The sequence below is a fragment of the Zonotrichia albicollis genome, chromosome 14, assembly GCF_047830755.1.
Source record: "Zonotrichia albicollis isolate bZonAlb1 chromosome 14, bZonAlb1.hap1, whole genome shotgun sequence".
NCBI lineage: Eukaryota > Metazoa > Chordata > Aves > Passeriformes > Passerellidae > Zonotrichia > Zonotrichia albicollis.
In genome coordinates, this window is record NC_133832.1 from 6,316,060 (window position 1) to 6,336,072 (window position 20,013).

The following is a 20,013-nucleotide window of genomic DNA, read 5'->3' on the forward strand; positions in this document are numbered from 1 at the left end:
AATGTCCTTTGAATATTTTAGAAGTTGCCATTTCTAAACTCTGCCGTTGTCTTCCTTGGTCCCAAATGTTTGTTTCACTAAATGTGATCAAATAGAAACACTGCTGGAAATCTCTCAGCTGTTGTTTCCAGAGTTTCTGAAGATACAAGTGTCCAAGATTTTACAGAAAGTCAGGAAAGCTTTCATGACACTGACCTCACAGAGTGACCAGCTCCAGCTGCTGCCCCGTGTGAAAACCTGGGTCATTCAGCCTGTAGCTGAGGAGACTCCAGAGCCCTGCTGCAGCCCTTCCCTGGTGTCTCTGGAGAGCTGCTGCTTTGCAGGACACTGCCAGAGCCCTGTCCTGCACCCTTCCTGGGTGCTAGGAAATGATACAGCTCTAAACCTCCTCTCCCAGTACATCACTAAAAGCTGGGCTTATATGGATACTTCCAGTTCTTTCCCAGAAGCCACAGCTTCTCTGGATACTCTGCCTAAATTGCTGGGAAATCTCAAGGGTTCTCTTCGGAGGAATTCTCTTGGACTAGGGCAGCATTAGAGCCAGGTTCCCCAGAGAACAGCAGAAGCCCCAGCACACCTTGTGTACCCCAGAACATTGCAAACAAGGTATCAACTCCAGTTCCTCACATCTCACACCAGTCGGCTTCCATGGTCGTTCTGCAGCGTCGCTGCAAAATACAGCAAAGGTTATTTGCTGCTCCCTCAGCACTGTTCCATTGTTTTCTTTCATGAAAGAACAACTCCCTCAACCAACACTTTCAGAAGCACTTGATCTTTCCAAGAGCTGTACACATACCAAGAGGCAATTCTCGCCCTGATTGATTGTTTGTAGAAACTCCTCTCCCATTTGAGGTGCAAGATGGAAAAAAACCATTGTATTGAAAACATAGAACATGCAGATGCTGTTCACTATTTATGTGTCCCCTATTATGTACGTGGTGAGAAAGTTTATTTCACAGCATTTATCTTATGGAAACTTCAGGGAAAAGCATGCTCTTGATGCATGGCAGCCCTTTGGAAGATATTGTTCTCCTATCTCTTTTTTATTTCTTCACCTGTCTTTTAAAGTAGAGGAAGATTGTTTAGCTCTCATTTTGTATTCAAACTGTAGAATAGCTTTGGTGCCATAACCAATGTTACAGAGACTGAAAGATCCCTGAAGAATCTGAGTTCTGTGTGTGATGGGGATGCTGCCCGAGACCAGTCCCAAATGGGTGCATCCTCCTCCGGGCGCTCACAAATGAGAACAGACTTCATGCACGAATATGAGCCACGAGTATCTCTGTTCGTAGAGTTGCTTGTTTTTCTGGTCTTCAGAAGGAAGCAAGGTCATTCCATCGTTCACACGGCTCAGAACTGACTGCCGGGTTGTTAAAATACATCTGCCGCTGGCATGAACCCCGGAGGAGGAGGATTCGTGGGGAAAAGCGGAAAAGTGTCAGTTTAGAGGCTGGGGCACGGTGCTTGAGGCAGAGAGAGATGGAGGGAAGGTGCTGATGGAAGGGATGGCCGGGGAGGGTGCGGAGGGCAGGCGGCCGGGGCAGGGCTGAGCGCGGGCGGGGAGCAGCGCTGGCTGCAGGCGGTGCCGCTCGCTGCGGGGACAGGGCAGTGGGGCACGGGGGCCGGGACAGCCGGGCGGGGACAGGGACAGCCGGACACGGCAGCCGGGACAGCCGGGCGGGGCCGGGACGAGGGTAGGGACAGCCGGGGCGAGGGCAGGAGCGGCCGGGGCGGGCCGGGGCCGGCACATTCCGGGCAGGCGCAGTGAGCGCACAGCGCTCCGGGCCCATGGAGGCGGCGGGGCCGCAGCCCGCACCGGGCCCCGCGGCGGGGCCGCAGCCGGGCGCCGAGGAGATCGACATGTCCCTGGGTAGGTGCGGGGCGCTGCCGGGCCCTCCGTGCGGGCGGGGAGCCGGGGGGCTGTGCGCAGTGACTCGGGCCGGGCTCGGGCCGCAGGTGGCCCCGCCGTGCGAGTGTCCCTGTCCCGGTGCCGCTCGGGCGGAGGGGCCGTGTGCGGGCCCGGGCTCGGAGCTGGGCTGGGCTGGGCTGGGCTGGCAGCAGCCCGGGGCTCACGGGACAGCGGCCCGGGGGCTCGGGCAGAGCAGCCCCGCTGACAGAGAAGGGGGCCATGGCCTCGCAGTGCTATTTATAGCAGCTTGCTGCGATGCTCGCCATTCCTCTGGCACCGGGAATGTGCAGTGAGCATAAACAACCGACAGCCGCCCTGCCATGAACTCCCCAGGCCTGGATTCTGACGCATGGATGAGAGATCTTGGTGGATTATCGTGTTGGTGTCTCTGCTGTGAAAGGAAATCCACCAGCGCCTTTTGTTACTGGGTCAGCTTCCTAACTGAAACCTTGTGTCATTTCTTCCCAGCGAAGAGTCATTTGTTAGGAACGATGAACATTTTCCACTGCAAACTCAAACTGATCCCTTGGCTTATGCACCCTTGTTTTAATGTTTCTATGAGGAGCTATAGCAACAGTGGATCACTCATTTTGGATTTATTTTTCTCACATAGTGTTGCACTCTCTTTTTCTTTGCTGATGTGTGATGCTCCCTTTGCTTTTCCTCTCCCTTAGTGCTTCTCTGAGTCAGACCTCCTGTGGTCCAACTCCATATTCTATCCAGAATACACCTTACTCATGCTAGAAGAGAGAATTGGAAAACAGGAGGCCCCTGGTGAAGAACTTTTTCCATCAGATGGTTTTTCAGATACATTTGTGCCTTACATGAGTTAGCAGTCACAAAAAACTGCTGGAATTGCTTTATAGCTGCCCTGATAGATCTCATTCTGACTTGAGGGCATAGATGTACCAGAAATGACCTCTCAGGATCCCCTTGCAGCCTTATGTAGTAGTCCATTACATCGCTCTGTTAACCCCATCATGTTTTTGGGCACAAAAGGCAGAGTAACAGCTCATACCCAAACAGAAAAGACATTGAAAGGTGACAGATCAAGCACCTGAGCATTCAGCCCCTCTCATTTCCTCATGCTGTGGACAGACCACCCTCGGATGAGTGTGGTCACCTCCCTGCAGAGCGTGCAGGGATGCTTTCAAAACGCTTCAAAGCATCCTGTGCTCCAAATCACATGTGCCCCAAAGGCACATTTCGCTGAGACCATTAGCAAATTCATCCCAAGAACGTGGCCCAGCATCTCTCAGCCTATTCTTTTCCTGGCAGACTTGAAGGAAAAATCACAAAAGCAGCCTATTCTTACATCTGCTCTAGTTTCTTTTCCTTGGGCTTTATATTCATTTGGACACAGGAGTTTCGTGATAAGACATGACAAGGGAGCAAAGCTGGAGGTCTGATAATTCATGGTAAGCACTTGCTGAAAGCTGATGGTACTTCTGTCCTTTGACTCCAGAGATACATTAAGGAGCTGGAGTAGCCACTGCTGGGAAAGGGCCTGTTTTGGATGCTTCATTTCTTGCTAATTTGTTCAAGTTAAAACATTCTGCCTGCAGCTTCACAGATGTGCCTTGATTATTTGCAAAGTATTTTCTGGAAGATTTGAGGTTAAAAGAAGAAAATGCTGGAAGACATGAATTATTGAAGAGACATCCCTTTGCCTTTGCCATTCCTCTTCATCAGAAGAGCTTGAGTTAAGAAGATCCCGTTGATTGCAGACCAGCTGATTGAGAATGGAGGGACCTGAGGTGTTTCTTGATAGAGCTCTGCACCTGGCACTGCTTTGTGCATGATCCAAGTAGCTCAACAGCTGTCACATCCTCCCCCCTTTGGCCACCTTTCCTACAGCAATTCAAGTCAGACCTTCTCAGAAAAGTTCTCTGCCCAGCACTGAGCTCCTGTGCACCTGCAGAACATCTTCCCTTCTGCTTGTGGGAAGCTTGCAGGACCAGATCCCTCAATGGATGGGGTCTGAAATCTCTGTCCTGCCCGTGCTGGGGACGTGCTGGATGGTGGCACATTTGTAAATCATTTGCTGCTCTCTAATCTCCAGCCTGCAGGAGCCCAGTAAATTGATCCTATACTTTCTAAACCGAGCTTAATCTTTCATTGTCTGCCCAGCAGAGATCACAGAACAGCAAGCTCTGTGTTTACCATGGACAATTCTGAGCACCCAGAGAGGGAACGGCTGTTGGTGGAAAGTGCAGTTTCCATGGATTTTTCCTCATTTCATTCCAGATGACATCATAAAGCGGCACAGGAAGGAGCAGCCGGATGCCAGCGCCGTGGGCGACAGCAGAAGGCAGCAGGTCAAGAACAGGAGCTCGGCCCCCGGCTATGGGCGGCCCCGGTACCGAGCCTGGAAGCAGAGGAATTTGCAAGGTACATGGGCACTTGAGGCAGCACAGCCTGGCCAGGCTGGGAAAGGCATTTTTAGCAAAATCCAGCTCTTAAATCCTTCTCCTATCCAATTTCTGTGTGCGGATGAGATGTGCTCAGGCCCTGATTAGCTTTTCTCCCCATAACAATGGAATATCAGGGCCCTTTCAGAGCATAATTCATCCATTTCTCTCCCTTCCACTCTCATGAATTACTAATTTAAAGTGACTTAATATCTATTCTGTATTCCCCTTGGCTTTGCATATTTTAATTATGCCTCTTCCTAATCCTCATTTTCCCAGAGCAGACTTAAATTATCAAAATTACCCCCTCAGTAACTGTATTTGATAGCTCAGTTATTGAGGCTAAACTGTCACTTTTGCCAAGCATGCTATTTTTAGGGTGAGGTTTTTTTTATAATACTGAGTGATCGCACCTTTGTTTTGTTCCACTGGCTTTTACCTACAAACCAAAGTTGTCTGCTGCATGAAATGACATCTCTATGAATTTTTTTTTTTTAATTACTGCTAAGTCACTCCCTGAAGATTTTAGTGATATTTTTCAGAAATATCTTTTCAGTCTTATATTGGAGCGCCAATCATACATCAGGACAGTGGGATCACTGGGGGCAATCCTGCTTGTCTCTGCTCTGCCTCCCACCTTTGTGTTCTTGGTGACCACCACACAGTGCCTTACTGAGGATTGTTCTAGTTCAAATCATAAAGGTGATAAATGCCCTTAGCAAATTGATTTTTCTATTAGAACCCACAGGCTTTGATATTCTCTTGCACTCAAGCAATTACTGCACCCAGAGGCAAATCCAATAAAATATTTTTTCCCTATTTTTTAGATGGAAGAGCTTTTCTGTTAATTTATATAATTATTTCTGCTAGTTTTAGTATTTCATAGGTTTTCAGGGAGTCTGAATTCAGCCCTGCCAAGTGCAGAGACCTGCCATGCTGTGTGGTGCTGATTGTCAGTAGCAATTTGGGGAAGCTCAGCATGACTGGGAATTTAGCCCATAATTCATCAGGGGCTCAGTTCACTTTGGTCCCTGCTGAAATGCAGTCCCTTCTGGGCTGAGATGTGATAACCATTATCAAAATGATGATCTGAGGAGCCCAGCACTGTAATGACAGAGGAGGGGGAAGGGTATTATGCTGATTAAACCAGCAAGCAAAGTGCTGTTAATCCCTCTTGGAATATGGCTTAAACCTCCCTAGTGGGGGAAAGATGATTTTTAATGACAAGAAATTTGAATTTCAAATCTCCTTGGAAAAAAAGAGTCTGTCAGACATGGGAACTTGTGCCCAGACTGGACTGGCTGAGCAGAGGTGCCTTTTGGCCATCCCAGGTGTGCTCAGGGCCAGGCTCTGAGCACACTCCCAAACATGGGATGTGTGTGGGGGGGTTCCTCCCCAGCTGCTGATGCCGTGGGGTTTTATTGAAATGTTCTTACATTATTAAATATCTGCCAGACCTTTTGCAGACATGAAGCCTCCCATGTGTCACACACTTCAGGACACAGATGACAGAGCGGGGCCTTGGTCCCCAGCTGGTGTGATGGGGTCCCCCTTGGAGGCTGATGGCTCTGTCATGTGTCATTTGTGTTGGGTGAGCTGTGCCCGAGTGCCCTGCTGAGCACAGGCTCTCTAATAGGAACAGACTGACAGGGACATGATTTTCTAGTCAGGGCTGCCTTCTGCAGCAGTCCCTGCCATTGCCCTGAGAGTATCCAGGAAAGGCAGCTGAGTTCAGCCTCTTGTCCTCTCCAGGGTGTAGGAGAGCTGTGCAGCAAGGCTGGGTGTCCAGGAGCAGAGCAGCCCAGCCAACAGGCAAGAGATAGGGACAGGCCCAGGGTAGGGGCTAAGGAGAAACAAGGCAGGGCAAAAACAGACTGGGAGAATAGAAGCAGGAGAAAAAATCAAAGGGACATTGACGACATCAAATCTGCATGTGGTCAAAAAGAAACAGTTTGCCAAAATTGAATGTTTGTCATGAGAGGAACATTTACACACCTGCACCCCTGCAATGAGAGGGCATTGTCTGCAAAGGAAATAGCAGCTGGCCCCAGAGCTTGTGAACTGTGTTGTGTTTTTGTGCATGTTCCCAAGCAGCACCTCTGGCCATGGAGCACTAAGCACCCCACCATGGTGTTTGGGATCTGCTTCCCACGGGCCTGGCCTGGTGCCCGTCTGTTTTAGAGCCAGAGCAGCTCAAATCATCTTGAAGCATGTTCCAGTGTAAGCAGCTCAGGCTGGTGTGACGCCCTGAGGCTGCAGCCTTCATTCCTTGTGGCAGTGGTGGCCCCTCACAGCCATGCCACTGCTGCCTCAGGACACTTCATTTGCAGTTGCTCCAAGGCAGTATAAATTGCTGTCACATAGCAGTTGATGTAAGATCAATATATGCACCTCACTGCTCTGTGCTTTGTGTCAGTGAGATCCAGGGTTTGAGTGCACTCCCACTGCCCTCTGCCATGCACAGCTTTGTGCCTGATTTATTCACCCCAAGGTGTGGGCACACCTCACTGGTACAGCAGCTGTTGGGGAAAATGGGCTGAAAACAGAGGGGCTTCAGTGACCTTGCAGCTGGGGATGGCAAAGTGTGAAGCAGCAGTGAAGGAAAGCACACATCTGCTGTTTACCCTTGTGTGCACTGAGCAGTAGAACATCTGGTTATAGATAATGGAGGTGTTTGGTGGGCTTGGGGCACCCTTCTGGACATGCTTGAGCTCCCTGCCTTGGTTCAGGGAGCACAGCGTGGTGGTGGCCCTGTGCAGACAAACCCTTGATAAACTGATGTTGAGGGCAGCCTGGTGATTCACCATCACCAGGCCAAGCTGAATGGTGCTGCTGACTGTGCCCAAGTGGCTCTGCTTAGGTGTTGCTTCAGGGATCTGCTGGTTTGTGAGGTAACAGAAAGAAATTCCATCCTGGCATTCCAGCTGAGGCTTTGTGATTGTTGTTGTTGTGCCTGTGGCAGCTCGCACAGTGACTCAGAGACTTGCTGTCTCATTACGACTACAGAATTTTATTATGTGCAGTAATTAGGTTTGGAAGCACTGTGCCTCAGTGTGACAGGGCTTTCCTGTCGCTCAACACTTCAGCACTCTTCAAAATCATCAGCAGGCTTAGGGGAGAAGGTTAAATGCAGGACGTACAGCGGGTGTGTGTGTATCATGGCAGAACAGCAGGACGCTTCTATTACAATAGGAGAAACTATGGTGTGTCAAGCTAAAAGAAAACAAATATATATATAAATAAAAACTGTGCTATGATGTAGGCCCTCAGAGCTGCTGTGGGGTTGGCTTTGGGATGCTCAAGTCATGTGTATATCTGCATCTAAAGGCTTTTTCTGTTTCATAGTTAATTCATAGCAGTGTGAGCTCTAACAAGAGATTGACAGGTCTCCTGATGTGGGAGTTCCTGTCTTTATGAGGAATCAGAATTGTGAAAGGCTTTTCTGTTCTGTATTCTTTCACATCAAATAATGTGTATGGCAGTCCTATATACAATAAGAGTGCTAGCGAGACATTGGAAAAATTCATTATTTAATATGAATCAGCGTGACTTTTGCACCACTACTTCTGTAGTATCACATTAAGTTAACCTTGTAATCTATTTATAAAACTGTAGCCATAAACTGAATTTTGAATGATGCTAAAGTAAGAGGGCTTTGTTTTTAGGACCTCAGCGTTTCAGAAGAGGCTTTGGACAGCAGCAGCTCAATCGGAGGCAGTTCAGGAATGCTCTGCCTGGTGGCAAGAGAAGAGCGGCTGCTGCATTCCAAGGAGTGAGCCCTTTGAACCGCCAGGACTCGGCCCAGGAGGTAGGGCAATGAGGAAGGTCTGGCTTTTCCCTAATGTCATGTGGAAATCTGCTCAATTTTATGATTCTGGATCTCCCCAAAGAGCAATCTGTTTAAAAAACACCATCTTTTAATGCCTGTGCACAGCATTTGTATGCATAGGTGAGTACAGACATACATGAATATGGAATAGCAATTTTACAGTTAGTTTTATAAAGCTTCTGACTTAGCATAATTTTACTGATCAGTTCCCATGGGTTTTGCTAAAAAAGATTTTTTAAAATTAGTATGAAAAGGTTTAAAAATATTTCCATAAAAATCAATTCCATGGCACCTCATCTTAATATTATCATTTAGAGGAGGTGTGTTAAGATTCTTTGTTATTTGTTCTCCACCCAGAGCATTTTCCAAGGTCCTATGAAGTCAAAGGACAGAACTGGTGACTTGTCAGGTGACTCTGGTTCAGAGATATACTTTCCACCAGAGACACTGATTGCCAGTGCTGTGACAGAGTGTTGAGAGGCAGCTGGGTTTTCCTGCACTGATGAAAATCCACTCAGTTAGGAGGTCATAGATGTTCAGTGAGTTTTTAAAAAAATGCAAGTGCTGAGCAGGATGGCACATTTGGTGAATGTGTTGTAGGGGTGTAAATAAGAAAGCCCTAAACTGAGCATGCATGTGCAAGGAGTGAGGTTATTCCTGAAAAGAAAGACCAGGATGACTCAGATATTGAGTGTGGCTGGTATTTACAGAGTAATAAGCAGTTGCTAGGAGGCAGAATTCTACAGCAGCTTCCACTTTGCAGGAATAAACCAAGGGGGAAGAATATGGAAATAGACCTCAGTTAGTTGGTACTAACATGATGGTAGCTGTCCTACAGAAGTCACCAGGCTGGAGCCTGGGGCAGTGTGTGTTGGAACTGCAGGACAGACTCTGCTGAGGCTCCTCTGGTGTGTTCCATGCAGCAGGGCATGGTCCAGGCAATGCACCTGTCCAGACAAGGAAAAGGAAACCTGAGCAGGGCTGTAATGCACAGCTTCTGTGAGATTCACTCTGCATGGACTGGTCTTGTATTTCTTCTTTGGTTTCTGTAGCATCAGAATGAAATGAATTAGAATTAGAATGCAACATTCTCCCTGGCACCTGCAGTTCCATGTGCAGGAAGCAAGGCACGCCCTGACTGATTGTTATCAGCAGAGAGCAACCCCTCGTGTGCTGTCCCTGCCCTCACCCCCTGCTCTTGTACCAAGATTGTGCTGCAGGTGACAACTGCTGAAGTTTCCCTGCTCTTTCAGGGCACCAAGAAGAGCAATGCTTTTGCCAAAAGCAGTGGTGGGCAGCAGGAGGAACAGCCACAGCCATCTGCAAGCCCCAAGAGATTCAGAGCAGATGCTGCCAGCATCCGTGCCCCAGGGAGGAGGTAAAATCTTTGGTAACTCTGGGTTATTTTGGCTTTCAGTGGTTTTTACCTGTGCAGTTTATGGGGTTTCTCTCTCTGTATGTGGCTACAGCCATGTGCATGTGCAGCACCAGAAAAATACCCCTGGGTATGTTAGGAAGGCACTTGGAAAGGAAACAGCCTCGTGCTCATAGTTAATAATGCCTATATTAATCTGTGATTTTATTTCAGGAAGCACAGAAAATGTGACGTTTGTATTTTTAATAAACTTCGTTGCTTTGGGAAACTTTTGAAGGGTGAAATAGCATTTATTTTCATACAGGCAGGAAATACAGATTCCAGCCATAAGGGATGGGCAGACAGGGAGTGTGTCCCAGTGAGGGGCTGCAGGAGCAGGCTGTGCCCCAGGAGCTGGGAGGAAGGCAGTGTGCCAGGTGCTGGGCACTGTCTCATCAAGATCATTATGTTCTCTGAGCTCAAAGGAAGCTCCTTGCAATCCTTCATCTGCTCTGAGCAGAACAGGGACTGAATAACATTGAGAGGTCCTTTCTGACCTGATTTTTTTCTATGATTTTCCTCCCATGTTTTTTGCGTTTAATGAGCACAGCTCAGAACACACAAACTGTTGCCTCATTTGAGCAGGAAATCAAGTTCCTCTGAAATCCTTTGCTGGCAGAAAAACCTGTTGGGCTGAACTCTGTAACAGACAGCCTCATTTGCTTCTTACACTGCTTTTTTAGACCAGCTTGGGTTAGGTATTTTGGCATTAAGTGTTAGAGATACCTGGTATGATGCTGACCTCTTTGTCTCTCTCCTTTAGCAGGCCTTTCCTGCTGAACAGAGGAGCAGCATTCCAGCAGAAGCGGATGCAGCAGTGGTTCTACAAAGCTCCCTTCCAGAGATGGGTCAGTGCTTGAGACATTTCCTCTGCAGCCTGCTGCTAGTGACAAACCTTCACGTGTTACCAGCCCAGTTGCAGCTTTGCTTCCTAAAGTAACTGGGGGAGAGATGCCCTCATTTGTTATGCAGACCTGAGTGCTGCATGTATTGGGAGGAAAGTATTTGCAGGCAGTTTTTAATGCAGCTTGGTATTCTGGCAGCTGGGAAATAAATCCTGGGAGGGTGATAAAAATAAACCTTGCAATTTATAGAGCAGCACAAGCAGGGCAAGGTAAAGGCACCTCATACACATTACTGTGCTAGTGGGAAACCCCAGATTAGCACATTTCTTCACAACTCACAAGGAAGGAGCTCTTCAGATACACCAAACAAAATCCTGGAAAAGGAGTCACTGTTTCTGAGAGCTAATTCTTTGAAGTAATTGTTTTTAAATATATTTTACAGCAGATGGATTCTCAAGGAGAAGGGAAACCGCCAAGGATGAGAAGGTAATTGGTGAACAAAGGCACAATGCAAATAGACAGTGCTCTTTCAGGCTTGAAGCTGGATAAATCTCCCTGTCTCGGCAGGTGGCAAGTGAAACCCAGCCCGGGAGCAATTCTGACGGTTTCTGTGCTTAATCCCCAGGCGGGCCAGCTCAGCCTGTAAGTAAATGAGGTGATTTGTTAGGGTGGGAGCCCTACAAAAGCCATTGCAAATCCCTTTAGCATTATTGCAGCTTCACTTCTGTAATGAGTGTGCAGTGAGTGGTTCAGACCCAAAATGGTTAGCAAATGATGTCTGGTTCCTTTCCCAGCATATCAGAAGGAGATAGAAATCTCTTCTATTTACCTGTAATTACATGGTAATCTGTAATTCCACTGCCCTCATTTGTTATGCAGAGTGAGGAGAAATGGAAGCACCATTGTGGGAAGAGGTGGCAGGCTGGTTATGCTGGTTGTGGGGTGTTGGGAGAAACTGTGTTCCCCAAAGGGACACCCTGTGCTCGCTGTGTAAGAGGAGCTCAGAGGCTGGAAAGGGGCAGCTGCAGGAGCTGGCACCCAGCTGGGGGCAGAGGGGAGGGTGGGTGAGGGCACTGTGCATGTCCTGGGTGCAGAGAGCACCCCTCAATGGCCTGGATGTGACAGTCCCCATGCTGGACTCTGCCTGCAGGCTGCTCTGCCAGGGAGATGTGCCATGGGACAGGTGGAGTGTGTGGCTGTGTCCTTCTCTCCGTGCTGGTTTGAGAGGATGGGAAGTGCTGCCTGAGCATCCTGAGTGACAGCAGCTCTGTGCTTTCCCCAGGCCTGGATCCAAGCGCCCATTCCTGCGAAGCCAGAGAGCCCCAGCACAGGTGGCCAAGCCCCAGCCCAGGGGGGTGCTGCTGAGGTTCAACTTCCGCGCCATGGCCAACCAGGTAGAGGATTGTCGACGGCACAGGAGGCACCTGGCTCCCTGCAGCAGCCCTGCCACTGAGCTCTTAACGTCACACTCAGGTTTCTGGGGCTGCCAGCTGGGTTTATCTAACACAACCTGGGAGGAAAGTCCCGTAGCTGTGTTGGCCAGGTTGCTCACAAAACTGAAGGCACTTGAGAAGACTGTTCAGCAACTACAGACTCGGCCCAGTTTTCCCCACTCTGATGGCCTGTCTTGGCCTGTCCGTGTGCTTGCTTGGAGCAGGGAGGTCCTGCTGATGAGTAGTCCTGGCCAGAGGGGACTGTTTCACTGTCAGTGCTTCCCATTCCTCAGAGACACGTGGCACTTCTGGGCTTTGCTCGCTCTTTGCTTTGGTGCCCTTCTTGGTGTCACATTTTACACTGAAGTATGGTCCAAGAGCCCTGGGGCAGCTGAGAAATCCTGCTCCACCTTCTTCATTGCCGGCGTTTCTTGTGTGGACGGTTTGGTTTTACCTGGTGCCTTGTGCTCAAATGCCATCTGCTTGCTCCTGTTCTTGCCGAGGATGCCCTGTGTCCTGGGGCAGGGAGCTGCTTGGAGGTTTTCCAGCCACACACAGTCTGTCGAGCTCCCTGTGTCTGTGTGCTGAGTGGTTTAATTGACTAACCAGCTGTGAATCACCAGCCTGACTGATGGGCTCTAATCAATACCCCTGCTACGAGTTTGGCTGTGCTTTGCCACAGGACAGGGGACTGACTCGCTCTCGCTTTCCCCTGCAGACCAGCCTGACTCTGGATGAGAGGTTCTCTGGTCTGAGGAATAAGAGGCGCTTTACAGCGGCCAGGAGCGCCCGGCGGACGGTCACCATGCCTTAGGACACGTGCTCGGCACAGGGACTGCCTGGGACACTCCAGGCTCCCCGACACGGCCTCAATAAAAGTCCTTAGATTCCCTTTGAGATAGCTGATTTGGCAATGTGCTGTCTCCTTCCTTCCACACAGAGTGAATGAGTGAGTGAGGGCAGGGATCAGGCAGGATGAGCGTTTGGGCCAGAGCACGGGGCAGGTGGGACACGGGCAGGGAGGGGGATGAGCAGAGATGGATTTGCTGGGAAGCTGTAGGGCTGGCACCAGCCCTGTCCCCCTGCCAGGGCACCCTGTGCTGATCAGGGTGGTGGCTGATAGTGGGAGGGTGTACCACGGAGCCTTCCCTACATTGTCTGGGGTGGGAGGCTTTGAGCATCATGTGCCTGCCCACATGGGAGACAGAGCAAAGTGGGATGCTGGAGCTGTCCACAGTCACCAGCATCCACCTGACTGCCCAAGTTGTGTTTGCAGGCATCCCTGCCCAGAGGTTTGCAGTGTAAGACCCCTCCACCCTGAAACCTGTTGCTTTGCCCTGCCAGTCAGGCCCGAGCAGCTTGCATTTCTCTGTGGATTGCTGTGCTGCCCTGACTGCTGCTGCAGGGACAGGGTGAGATGTGCCCTGCCGTGCTGCTGGAGTCACTGTCCTCAGCACGGAGCCAGACAGGCTGCCCCAGCCCAGATCACATTTTCTTTCCAGTGCTGAGTAGTTCTGCATTAGGGTTTTTGTAGTTGCAGCTCCACCCATACTCAAAGCAGCAGCATAATCCAACCAGCAGCAGCACTCTGATAAACATTGGGTGAGATGTAAATGAGCTGGGTTTAGACATTTGTAATGAAGCCCTGCATCAACCCTGAGTAACTGCTTCATCCTCCATCCATTGCTGGAACCCAGCACTGAACATGCTGGACACAGCCTGTTACTGGGCTCTGAGCTATACTTACAACAGGAAATATTTGATAGACTGCTTTATGTTTTACACCAAGCATCTTTAAGAGACTGGACTTGGCATTGGTTTTATAGGAATGTGTGAAATGTTTTAGTTGATGAAGCAGTGATGTATGAGTCCAGTGCACTGAATAAAAATCTTAACTTGTCAAATGTCACCTCTGGTTATTTCCTTTCCTTCAACAGCTCTTTGGTGCAAGTTCAGCTTCTGTGTGACACTGGTGCTTTGGGGGAAACTGGCCCCCATTGGTGCCCACCTACAGGCAGTTTACTGCTTTAAAATCTGCCTCCAAAGCAGTGTGAGGTTTTCAATAGGTATTTTGTAAAATCTTTGCTGTGATCTCTTATGCCTTGAATGTTATTGGCAAAATTATCAGAGCAGTCCTGGCTACTCAAAATTGTGTGTTCAAAATTAAACAAATGTACCCCAACACCCAGGTTAATGAACTCTGGAGGAGACATCACCCCTTTCTGCAAATAATCTGTATGGAAGTTCAAAAGTTGAGCAAGAAACATAGTCACAAATGGCAGTAGCCCTGATTTCAGTTGCCTTCTGACTATAAATATGGATAGAAGATGGCAGATTCACTAGGAAAACCTGAGCACTTCTTCAGTCAGGTTGGAAAGGGATGGAGCCATTCAGTCCTGAAAGAACTGAAAGCTGAGTGGGAAACATTGTTCTGCTGTTCAGATCGCACCTGATTCTCTTCTCCAAAGAAATGCTTTATGGCAATCTGTACCTTATAATCTTTTAACCACTCTTGAAATTTATATTGAGGGCTTAGGTGATAAAACCTGCTTTTTTTCCTAGCTTGATTCCCTTGCAGTGCTGGGTGACTTTTTATGTAGCAGGAGATAAAACAGGCTTTGCACTGAATTCACAAGCAGCCAAAATGCATAAGCATCACACAAAAAACATACTGGGAGAGGGCACAGTGTGAGCTCAGCCCAACAGGCATAAAATACCCCATTCTGCCACAGTGGGATGGTCTCTAAACCCACAGAATGATGGTCTCTAACAGAATTATCCCTGCTGTTGTGCACAGGGCGAGCTCCTGCACAGGGGGTATTTGTGTGACACAGTTCAGCTGCCTCCTGAGCCCTCGCTGGGACACAGGAGCTGTGCTCATCTGACATTTCAGTTCCTGTGCACTGTCCTGTGCTGGACAGGTGGCCCAGCAGTTCCCTGCCTGGGGGTGGCAGCAGCTCCAGCCAGGATGGCTGCACACAGGCCAGGGCAGCTCAGTGACCAGGGCAGCTCTGTGACCTGGAAATCTTCTGCTCTCTGTCAGCCAGGCAACACCACCTCCAGAGTAACATCTCCCATGGTGACTGAGAAGTTTAAAAATGAAGAAGCAACTGCTCAGGGTTAGAAGAGAGTCCCCACAGTGCATCCCAGGGCAGGGGGGACACCATCACAGGTGTGTGGCCCTGCTTGGTCACTGCACTGAAACCACAGTGCCGTTGACCTGGGTCTTTAGCCACTTGTATCGTTGCATTTCACAGCTCCTGGTGAAGGATTTTTCAAGTATTGCTTTTTGCTTTCTATTTATCTGTAATTCTAAAGGGCCTCTCACCAGCTGCAGAGCCACTGTGCCTCCTGCTCCATGTCTGCAGACAAAATCATCCTACACACTTGGCCCAACACCAGTCTGGGTTTATTCACCCTCCACCCCCTCTGGCTGGAACCTCAACCAAGGGCAGCACTCAGCAGTGTTTATACAGGTTGGCCTGATTTTCTTGTTGGGAATCCAGGCAATGATTGGTGTTTTCAGGGCAGGAGCAGAAGCTGTGGCCCAGCCAGACTGATTGGCAGGGATTCATCTGAAATGCCACAGCCCCCCGTGAGGAGGCAGAGCTGAGGGCAGAGCAGGCAGACAGCCACCCTGTTTGCAGGTGACAATGGGACCCCTTCCCCAACAGCTGCATTTTGCACACAGAGCTCTTGGCTGGAAGGGCAATCTGTGTGCCAGGACAGGGAGATCACCAACCCACAGAGCTCTGCACTGAACCCTGCACTGCTCGGGACCTGCTCACCGATCCTGGCTCAGTGGTTGTGCTGAATGTCACCCAGACACCATCAGCCACATCGGATTTCAGCTCTGGCCCTCAGTGATCAATAATGGCTCAGCTGTCTGTCAGTGATGCTGCTGGCTGAAGGCCAGTCTCTTCCATAGCCCCTGGAGAGGGAATTTCCCTTAGATCCCCCAATTAGGCATGACATATGCATGCAAAAATAAACAAAACCCAACCCAAACCAATTCCAGAATTCAAGGATCTTCCTGAGGTTCAAGGCTTAAAAGCAGATTCTGCTCATCAAACAGATGACGATTGTCTTAAAATATAGGTCTATGCGGCTTTCTTTAGCATTTCCTAATCACAGCTCTAGAGCCATTTTTTGGAAGAGAAATATGAAGCACCGGACTCCCGGGCTGCCCCCGCTCCCGGGATGCCTCCCTTGTCAAGAGGATCCCGATCCGCTCCCTCAGTCCCGGCAGCGCCCCCTAGCGGCACACCAGCCCTCGGGCACACAGCCGCCCGCCCCCTCACGAAGCTCCGCCTCTCGCCGCCGCCGCCGCCGCGGATTGGTTGACGCTGCCGAGGAGTGCCGCGAGGCCCCGCCCCGTCCCGCGGCGCCCCCTGCGGGCCCCGCAGCGCCTGCGCAGCGGCCGCGGCCGTTGTTGTGGAGGGGCCGGTCAAGATGGCGGCCGGGCAGGGGGGCGGCGGCGGCAACAACGGCAGCGGCAGCGGGAGCGCGGCCGGGAGCGGAGCGGCGGGGCTCGGCATCCCCGCGCACCTGACTCTCTCCTTCTCGTCGGGGCCGCACTGGGGCGCAGCAGCTCTGCCGCAGTCGCACACGGTGCGCAGCCTGGAGCGGGCCCTGGAGGAGGCGGGCAGCTCGGGCATCCTGTGCCTGAGCGGGAGGAAGCTGCGCGACTTCCCCGGCAGCGGCTGCGACCTGAGCGACACCACGCAAGCAGGTGAGGGGGCCCCGGCAGCGCCGGGCCGGGGCTGCGGGCGCCCAGCGGGGCCGGCGCGGAGGGCGGGGGGCTTGGAGCCGCTGTGGCGGCCGCCGGGGCCGGGCGGTGGCGGGTGCGGGGCCCGGGAGCGGGGATGCAGCGGGGGGATCCCCGCGGTGGCGGGGCAGGGCTGGGGCGCAGGCGAGGGGTGACACGGGAGCGGCCGCTGTGGGTGAGGAGCGGGGATCCCGCTGGCTAAGGGCACTGGGGGACAGCGGAGAGGCTCCGTGTTTGGGGGGGCTCTCCGTGCAGGCAGCGGCGTTTCATTGAAAGGACTCCTGGAGTGATATTGTGAAAGCTGAACGCTCTCTCGGGGCTGCCTTGTTGCGTGGGATTTTCCAGCACTAACAGTTTATTTTCCTGATAGCATCTGGTTAATTTTCCGTCTCGCATTGCAGAGCACCTCAGGCGTGGCTACGGAGAAGCTCCTCCTTTGGTGAGTGGATAGGAACCTTTGTGTTGCAGCCGATTGCCAGCCTGATGGGCTGACTGAAAGTTCCTGTCAGTGCCTTTGTAGCAGCAGAAGCTGAGGGATCCCTGGCTGTTTTCTCCTTTTTTGTTGAAGAGCTTTTGAACAGCTACAGGGAGGATTTTGCAAACAGAAGATTTGCATGCTGCTTTTAGCCATGGTGGAGTACCTAATTCACAAGCATAAGTGGCAATGTCTACTTTAGCCCACTGTTAGTTTGAACATCCCAGAATGCTATTTCTCCTTTGTGCTGCTGAGGATAAATAAGGCCATAAATGTGATACAACTTTCTGTCCCTCACCCTGCTGTCTGTCCACAAAGCACAGAAGCTGCATCAGGGGCTCCTCTAGCTCTGTCTGTCTCCAGAGAGAAGGCTAAAGAGCAGAAATACAAGAAGGCTGGGGAGGAGGAACAAAGTGAACTTCCCTCTGTTCTCAGAGATGGCGGTGAACTTTCCACGGTTCTTGAAGATGGTGTTCAATTTGCCATCATTTTGGAAGATGACAGCAAAGCTCCAGCAGTGTGGATTGAGGATGGGGAATGTCTTGCAGTGTAGGATGAGGAGTGGGAACATCCTCGTTGCAGGAAGAAGGAGAACAAAGATCTCACAGTGTGGGAAGAGCAGGGCAGACAGCCAGAGGCGTGGGACCAGGACAGGGGACATCCATTGGCGTGGGAAGAGCACAGTGAACATCACACTATGGGGGAAGGACAATACCTCCCTGTGTGGGAAGAGCACAATGAACATCCCACTGTTTGGAAAGAGGATGGTGAAGCACGACCTTTTTGGGAAGAGGACAGTGAACCTCCCTTAGTCTGTGAAGAGAACAGTGACCCTCTCTCTGTTTAAGCATCATGGGCTGAGCATTCTGACAGCAGCAGCACAGCCTCACAGCCAGAGGAGAGAGGAGAGGAGAGAGGTGCTTCATGCAGCTGAGCACATCTGCTCCCTGTCCTGTCTGCCAGAGCAGGGTGTGAGGTGTGTGTGTGTCTGAGCATCAGCTGTGCTCAGTGTTCCTCTGCAGCTGAATGTCAGAGTCCTTTATTGCTCCTGCCCACCCAGAGCATGGAGCTGCATTTTGGCTCTCCTGCAGGGTGGGGTCTCCATCTTGGAGTGACCACCTTTCCTGTTGTTTTTTTCAGGGAACACTGTGAGCCTGGGGGAACCTGCCAAGAAACACACTGAAGCTGAGCCAGCTGGCCAAGGGTAAGTTCAAGTCAGTGACTTCTTGGCAGTGATACCTTTCAGAGCAGGACATGCTGGCGTGGTCTTAATCTCTAAAAATGTTAATGCATCAACTAAATGCATGGTGATGGTCTCCACAATGGGTGGCCAAGAAAGTCTAGACCAGACCAATGGTCTCCTGTCCATGGGCAGACTTTGGGAGAGGCTGGGGTGTATAAAAACTATAAACCTAACTGTATCATGGCTGGGCTGCTCCTGCTGGGGCCTGCTGCTGTTGCCTTGCTCTCTGAGCCCTGGCCCCAGCCTACCTTCTCCCCTACTCTTTTCCTTTGTTGTAGATGCTAGGAAGATGAGATTCTTGTATTTTGCCCATTTTTCAATTGTCTTGCCCATTTCTGAAAGTTCTTTAAGCAAGGTTTTCCTGACAATTGACCACTTTTGTGCTAAGTGGTCCCCTCCCATGGATAACTCTGAGAGTTGAGGAGTTACTGATGGAATTGCTGAGTTAAGGTGGTGAACCAGCTGGTTCACCAAGTGTTGTGGGTTCCAGACTGATCTTAGGGTGTTCCTAAGCACATTTTTCATGTGTTTGCCATGAAAGGCATCTCCTTTTTCACATCTCCTTCTCCTTTCGACTGTGCAGATTTCAAGGACAGTGTAGCTACAGGAATGTCTCTCCATTTTACTCTGTGTTCATTTACAAGTGACCTGGAAGCAAAACTCCCCTGCAGTCTTTTCCATAAGGTAATTTAGCTGTGCACGTTCTTCTCCATGCCATTGTCTTCTTCTTTCAGCTACCTGTTGATGAAGATCTCTGGTTGGTGTTGGAGTCCATGGATGGAGGAACTTCACAGGATGTTGTTAGACAGACACATCTGGCTGAAGGAGGGATGGCAGCTGTCAGCTGTGAGGTGAGGGCTCCTGCTTGTGCTGCTCATGGCTTGGACATGATGGTCCTTTGAAAGAGATGGTGAGAACAGAAATGGCTTCATGCTCAGAGCTTTGTTTCTGTGTTGTTTTTATGCCCTGGAGAAGAGATAGCCTTTTAAATGAACTCCCCATAAGTATCCTTGCACTTCTGCTCTTTCTCTTCTAGTACTCTTTCATACTGTTGTTGTACTCTGTTGCTCTCTCTTTTGTTTGCTGTTCTCCACTTTACTTTGGACCCTTTGTCTGGAGTTTGTCTGCACTGCACTCCTTGCCTGTCAAAGCAAAGTTTTTACCCTCGTGTTTTTGAATAAAAACTCTGTTAAACCTCAATTCCCTTGAAGTCCCTTCCTTATCACCCTGCAATTCGTCTGACCTGAACAATGGGAGGGGAGAGTGGGCCCAGCCATGCCCAGAACTGAGCCCTGGCAGAGCCTGTAGCAGCCTCAGCATCTGCAGAGCCGGGCTGGAAGGAGGCCCATGATGCCTTCTCGAGTGCATCTGTTTCTTGTTTACAAACTCTGGGTGGTGAAAAATGCCCCTGGTGCTGGAGGAGGGCACAAGGGGCTTGGGGCAGTCCCAACTCTTCCATGCAAGGGAAAAGCACGGCCAGTGGCCGAGAAAACCCTGTGCCTTTATCCCCTCCCACTTCGGCCAAAAACTTGAATCAAGGGCGAGTCAGGGCAGGGGAGGAGCTCAGGCCGCTCGTCCCTGCAATCCAAAGCGTCCTTTGTGCCATTCTGTGCCGTCCGGGCTTTCCTGGCTCCACGGGTGTTCCTGTGGTGCTGGCTCCAGCAGCCCGGGCCCATCCCGGCACAG

At 50.6% G+C, this 20,013-nt stretch overlaps 2 protein-coding genes across 9 annotated transcripts; both read left to right on the forward strand.

Annotated features, from left to right (window-relative positions):
- Positions 1 to 1,710: 1,710 nt before the first annotated feature.
- Positions 1,711 to 13,750, forward strand: LOC102067423 (UAP56-interacting factor). Of its 7 annotated transcripts, none has more exons than XM_074551367.1 (9): positions 1,711 to 1,870; positions 4,157 to 4,300; positions 7,986 to 8,128; positions 9,403 to 9,527; positions 10,327 to 10,411; positions 10,851 to 10,894; positions 10,976 to 11,050; positions 11,691 to 11,881; positions 12,560 to 13,750. In XM_074551367.1, exons 1-9 carry the CDS (start codon positions 1,789 to 1,791, stop codon positions 12,577 to 12,579), a joined length of 909 nt encoding a protein of 302 aa, XP_074407468.1. In that variant the 5' UTR covers positions 1,711 to 1,788; the 3' UTR covers positions 12,580 to 13,750. The 7 variants fall into 7 exon arrangements, with proteins under 7 accessions (XP_074407468.1, XP_005484564.1, XP_026647728.1 ...); XM_005484507.4 differs by having other exon boundaries at positions 11,691 to 11,802; XM_026791927.2 differs by having other exon boundaries at positions 10,330 to 10,411; positions 11,691 to 11,802.
- A 2,457-nt stretch (positions 13,751 to 16,207) lies between these two features.
- On the forward strand, positions 16,208 to 19,527 carry LOC102065037 (leucine-rich repeat and calponin homology domain-containing protein 2). 2 transcript variants are annotated; one of them, XM_014265372.3, is made up of 4 exons: positions 16,208 to 16,573; positions 17,011 to 18,060; positions 18,225 to 18,288; positions 19,062 to 19,527. In XM_014265372.3, exons 1-2 carry the CDS (start codon positions 16,294 to 16,296, stop codon positions 17,058 to 17,060), a joined length of 330 nt encoding a protein of 109 aa, XP_014120847.2. In that variant the 5' UTR covers positions 16,208 to 16,293; the 3' UTR covers positions 17,061 to 18,060; positions 18,225 to 18,288; positions 19,062 to 19,527. The 2 variants fall into 2 exon arrangements, with proteins under 2 accessions (XP_014120847.2, XP_014120846.2); XM_014265371.3 differs by having other exon boundaries at positions 16,211 to 16,573; positions 17,011 to 17,048.
- The last annotated feature ends 486 nt before the right edge of the window (positions 19,528 to 20,013 follow it).

What these genes read in the sequence shown, in the direction of transcription:
- LOC102067423 (XM_014265358.3), top strand. Translation starts at nt 1,789, where the DNA reads ATGGAGGCGGCGGGGCCGCAGCCCGCACCGGGCCCCGCGGCGGGGCCG. An exon ending in GCCAGGACTCGGCCCAGGAG is followed by an intron (nt 8,129 to 9,402) that starts GTAGGGCAATGA and finishes CTGCTCTTTCAG; the next exon opens with GGCACCAAGAAGAGCAATGC. An exon ending in AAACCGCCAAGGATGAGAAG is followed by an intron (nt 10,895 to 10,975) that starts GTAATTGGTGAA and finishes CTGTCTCGGCAG; the next exon opens with GTGGCAAGTGAAACCCAGCC.
- LOC102065037 (XM_014265372.3), top strand. Translation starts at nt 16,294, where the DNA reads ATGGCGGCCGGGCAGGGGGGCGGCGGCGGCAACAACGGCAGCGGCAGC. An exon ending in GAGCGACACCACGCAAGCAG is followed by an intron (nt 16,574 to 17,010) that starts GTGAGGGGGCCC and finishes CTCGCATTGCAG; the next exon opens with AGCACCTCAGGCGTGGCTAC.